We start from the raw sequence: 5,643 nt of genomic DNA on the forward strand, positions 1-5,643 counted from the left end.
AAAATTCTTACATCGGCAAAAAATTGGTTTGTCTAAGACGTACAATACATAAGAACTTTGTTAGTGGCAAAGGTTTTATTATGTGTCATACTTGCATCGTTCCTTATTTTTCTATTTTGTAAGTTATACTGTATATTCGGAAAAGATAAAAAAGAAAACTCAAAACAAAAATTTTATTACACAAATGAAAAGAAATGAACAAACGAAAGCTACATTTACAAAACAATATAGGTATATCAAAAAAAAAAATAATAATTCATTGGTTGTTTTTACATTTAACTACATGTAATATGGCATGACATGGCTCGTTCGTATTGATTGTTTACCGACTTCAGTCCTACTCCTTATTTTACATTTTGAGAATGACTCCTGTGACATGGTAGCAGGAGCCTACGCCAGGACACAAGATGTTGAGTTCTGCTCAACAGGGCAAAATTGCTTCACAACAATTTTTTCTTCTTATGACACCAATGCTGGTTGGAACCGGAAATTTTATTTGCCTTTTTGAAATTTCTTTATCATATACTATCATCAATTTAAATTATTTCCAATTTCATGGAGTTTTACAATTTTTATCTTACTATCTCAATATATTTATTCTTCTTTCATGTGAATAAAATTTCAATAAAACCTCCTACAGGGAAGACTAATGAACCGCTTCCCTCCTGCAAACTGTGTTAAAAGCGTGGAGGAAAGTTCAAGTATTTCTATCAGAGTTTGGCGGTCGCACCAGCATTTATAATTTCAGACTCGATAAATTAAATCTGGTTGTTAGTAATTATGACAATTGAACTTCTCTCTGCACCACCTTGCACCGGATTATGCAGATTTCACTCTTCTTCAGTGAACGTATCGGATTAAATGATCCCGAAGGGTCACACTAGACAAGAATTTAAACTGCTAGCAGATATCTTTATCACAAAATAGACAAAAATCATTTGCTGTTGTTTTCTGGGTTTTTTTGTTTGTTTCTTTTGCCGATTCAAACATTTTTCATTAATTATCGAATATAAACGAATATAAATCGGGGTGAATAGATTAATATTAATAAGACGTTTTAAAGTTCATTCTCATTAGTGAAAAAGCGAAATCCTAGCTTTTAATAATTCAACAATTAAATAAAAAATGTAGGACAGGTACATTCTGCTTTATTTAGACTCTCCTTACAGTAAATGTTATTTTACACACGTCCATAGAAATGCGAAAGTTTTCATGACTCAGGAATTGGGAGATGAAATTTAAATAGAACACATTAAGGACTGTCTGTTAACAAATTTAAAGCTGTCTCGTATACAAATATGGACCTAATCATGAATGTTTCAAAATAATCTTTGGGCGCATTTGAATTATGTAAAGCAAAATTTAAATACTCCTTTGCATGTATTTCTATGATCAATAAGCAACTTTTTACACAGACTGCCGTTGAACGACTTCAGAAGAAGCCATGAATGAAGTCAGAGTTTAGAACAAAGTTAGAGCTATCCTTGGACAAATGAAGGACTATCTAATTCAACAGTGTGTCGACGATAACGATAGTTTCTAAATACATTTGATAGAAACTGTGCACTTTAATATCAAAATTCTCTTCAGTCATTCGCAGACTATGTTAGCATTTAATTCACAATTACGCATTTTTTCGTCGGCAAACTGCCTTCTAAAAAACGCGCAGCTTGTTCCGGTCCTGTCACGTAGCCAAATGAAAGCATCTGTATCCATCTCAGCTAGACCTGGTAAAATAATGGAAACCATTTATTACATACTTATAAATGAAATATGGAGAAATATTGATGAAATAAAATGCGTATTTCCATTTTCCGTATTTTCATTGTAAAAATTTATTTTTCATTGCAGTAAAACAATTTTTCCGTATTTTCACTGGTATCTTGCCGGACTACTTTCTTTTAAAATCTGCCAGTGCACAAAATATAAGAGAATTTTTTTCAAATTGTTTTGTCAAAAAAGAGAAAAATGTATAGAATAAACAGAAATTCAAGTTTTTTTCTATAAAAACATGATTTATTTTCATCTTGTGGCATGAAAATAACCACATTTCACTCGTGGCTACCGCCATTCATGAACTATTAATTTTCATACCACTCGATGAAAATAAATCATGTATTTATAAAAAAAATTCATTCCTATATTTATTATCTTTATTTTACATGATATCAAAGATATTCAAATCTAAAGTCTTAAGGCTAAATACCACAAAAATATAAAATTATCTTTATTTATAAGAATTCTTAAAATTAATAAAAATATATATTTGTTTGTTCTTTTTTTTTTGGATTTGTATAAAATGTTGAAATATGTACAATGAATATCTTTTTTTCTTGAGATTCGTTTAAAATGATAGCTATGGGCAATCTTAATGAAACGGGCTTATAGAAAGTTTAGTGTATTATGCTTGAATGATGAACATTTAATGTCATTGGTTTCTGTGATTAATTTTGTGAAAAATATAATCAATAATAAAGTACAAAATGATACACATAAAATATCACTTAACTCTAACATAATTTCGTTGTTTATCAAAATGTATGAAAGCATTGGTGCTAACAAAAAACAAATGCTATGCGAAAGAGCCCCAAAAAACATTCAATAATAAAACTTTGCTAATATGTAAAATCCTTTACCTGCGTCGGATTGAAGATCTAGTTTGTCTTGTTCATTTTCAAGAGTCAGAATATTTTCACCCAGTAAATTGCAGAAGTCGGACGCATTTTGGTGGGTAAGCGGTACATAATATTGAAACTGGTTTTGTATGTGGCGACATCGTTCGCCGGTCATGTAACCAAGGCCACATGGTAGCTAAAAATAGAATAACGCATGTAAGTCAAATGCAAAAATAAATTTACTGTTAAAAATATGAGTCAGAAAAAGAACAACATTTTTCAGATGCATTTTTGTCCACTGAGTTCGAGTCAATAATGTTCACCAATCAATAAATGATAATTTATATCCAAACTTGTCCTTTTCATTTTATTTTTCATTTGTGCAAATCTTAATGTTATCCCAAGTATGAATCCTCTGTCTGTTTATGTTTATTATAAACATTATTGCAAAAGGACAAATTAGAATGAAATGGTAATCATATTTTCTTTTGTTGTAAATGTAGATATTGTATACGAGCATGCTTTGCATTGTATCCGGCATAATGTTTGCCAATAAATGTGCTATGCTCTAAATTTGAATTTCCATCAACTTTTCTATATATCAAATAAAGAAACAATCATTCATTGAAAAATCAATCAATCGATCAATCGTTTAAAAACAAACAAAAATCATACCTTTTCGTACAGTTTCCATCCGGTTTCAGACTGCATGTGGTATTCACTGGACTTCAATTTCAGGGTATTCATTTCACAAACCTGCGAAACTTTATTATAGTTAACTGATGTACACGTGTCATCAGATGCGCAGACAAGACAACATTGGCTTACACCAACTTTCAATGGAAAGGGGACACCCTGCATCATTCTTAAATCGGTAGGGAACGCCCGGAAATCAAAGTTGTCTGATACACATTTCGCACGTAAGATGTACAAAGCAAAAATGATATGCTTGAACAGTAATCCCGATATTTCTATTTTTTCAAACATATTGAAAAAAATTAAATTAAAAATGCAATGCATTTACAATTACAAATTGTAGTGTAATGAAAATCAAAATAAGAAATGTCCGGGTATTTATTTTTTCAAATTGCCAGATATTCACAATCACAAACTGCAAGTGATAATTATTACGGGATGCCTAGAATGGTAAACGTGCGCTAATAATCAAGTATATATATACCTTTTTAACCCGGACACATCCGAGGAGAGACAACTTTCTAATTACTCAATTACTCTTTTTTATTACTTGTACAGTTGTTAATAGTACAAATTCAGTGTCCGTTAAATTAAAATCCATTTCAGAGTATTATCAAATCTTCGGAACAGTAGATAGATAATTAAAAGGGATAAGACTGGTCTGCAATGAGAACAGTTTTCACTAGTGTTTCAAATATTAATTAAACAATTGAAATGCATCATTTGGATATTCCCATAAAATGCAACTTAAAAAGAAAATGATCATAAAGTTCTAAGTGATTCGGAGTGAAAATTTATTTGATGAATATTAGAATGTTAGTTCTGGAACACTTTATTGTAAAACTATTTTATTGGATTAAGAATCTCACATTTATAAAGAACGTTCATGAAGTGTTTTTATTTATTTCTCAGAATAAATGTTTTAAATGCAAGTTTAAGTTGTATCACAGACCTTCCTTTTAAAATAATTGACATTGAAGCACGATTCCTTAAATACAATATGAGTATAGTGGGTTTCAATACATTTTCGCATCTTATCCCGGACATCTTTGATTTAATTACATAAAAATCTTTTATCCTGGCAAGTCAATGACTGAGTTCGCAAAACAGATCCGGGCTTTAGTTTGCCAGTCTAAAAACTACAGGTGTAAACGGCAAAAAAAAAAAAATAATAATAATAATTATAATGATAATAATAAAAATAATAACGATGATGTTTTAAAATGTTTTTATTCATTATTTCGTAAAAGTATACACTTTTGTACTTATCTCGCTTTATGAAAACATATCAAAGTGTAGAAATCTGACGCATATGATTTGTTTATAACCGAATATTTCAAGAGACAGACTTTAAACGACTGCGTCCGTTTGTTGGAAGTTTCCATCGACAATAGACGACACCTATTTTATTACACATAATTACTTTACAGCATGATTTTGATTGTTTTCCTGTTCTATTCCATTATACTCAGTACACTCTCAATGAGGATTTGAAAACTATATTGATATATATAAATATAACAGTGTAATTCTTTTTTTTTCATTGATCCATATTTTGTTTGTTTGTTTGCTTGTTTTGGTTTTATGTCACACCGACACAGTATAGGTCATTCGGCGACGTTCCAGCTTTACTTGTGGAGGAAGACCTCAGGTGCCCTTCCGTGCATTATTTCAGGCACGAATGGGTACCTGAGTAGAACCACCATCGTTCTGTAAGCTAGCTGGATAGTCATTGATTCATATAGGAAAAAAAAGAAACCAAATTGATATATAGCAATTGAGATTTTTATTACACCTTGTATATTATCAGTGTTTTTTTTTTTACAGAGGTTCCAATGGTAATGAGATAACAAACATTCCCAACATCAAGATAATAATAAATAAATAATATAAACACAAGTTATTAATGAAATTTATTCTTATTTAAACAAATGATAAAATTGAAAGGTACATTTGCTGAATGAAGTATAAATTATTTCCACTGAAAAAAAACCCAACAAAAAACAAACAAAAAACAAAACAAAAAACACATTTTAAATCCTGATTAAAGATTACTTTCTCTAACATAAGAAGTCTTTATGAACTAAATAGTCTTTTATATAGTTTTATTCTTTGTTGTAATGACAGCGAAAATAACTGCCTTATTATAATGTCATCGCTGAAAGAAAGCTTTCGAAAGCATGCGACAACCTGGTATTTGTTTATATTATCTGGAATTTCCATTTCAAAAAAAAATTGATAGGGCACTAGGCACAGAAGCGCACATAATCTTTTTAATTTGCTTATTTCTGTCAAGAAGCAAAAACGAAATTGCGAAAAGACAGTTATCATA

The 5,643-nt window shown here is 30.2% G+C and overlaps 1 protein-coding gene across 1 annotated transcript; it reads right to left on the reverse strand.

Annotated features, from left to right (window-relative positions):
* Positions 1–268: 268 nt before the first annotated feature.
* On the reverse strand, positions 269–3,766 carry LOC132753180 (uncharacterized). The gene is made up of 3 exons (XM_060743618.1): positions 3,291–3,766; positions 2,637–2,811; positions 269–1,727 (listed from the first exon to the last, which is right to left on the reverse strand). The coding sequence occupies exons 1-3, from the start codon at positions 3,633–3,635 to the stop codon at positions 1,591–1,593; spliced, it is 657 nt and encodes a 218-aa protein (XP_060599601.1). The 5' UTR covers positions 3,636–3,766; the 3' UTR covers positions 269–1,590.
* Positions 3,767–5,643: the final 1,877 nt, after the last annotated feature.

Source organism: Ruditapes philippinarum, unplaced genomic scaffold, assembly GCF_026571515.1.
Source record: "Ruditapes philippinarum isolate M1 unplaced genomic scaffold, ASM2657151v2 ctg5445_1_1_1_1, whole genome shotgun sequence".
NCBI classification, from domain to species: domain Eukaryota; kingdom Metazoa; phylum Mollusca; class Bivalvia; order Venerida; family Veneridae; genus Ruditapes; species Ruditapes philippinarum.

Bases quoted from the DNA above. Each gene is read 5' to 3' on its own strand.
- LOC132753180 (XM_060743618.1), bottom strand. From the start codon at position 3,635: ATGCATTGCATTTTTAATTTAATTTTTTTCAATATGTTTGAAAAAATA. The intron at 2,812-3,290 runs GTATGATTTTTG...TTCTATTTTTAG, and splicing joins GATGGAAACTGTACGAAAAG to CTACCATGTGGCCTTGGTTA. The intron at 1,728-2,636 runs GTAAAGGATTTT...TTATTTTACCAG, and splicing joins AGATCTTCAATCCGACGCAG to GTCTAGCTGAGATGGATACA.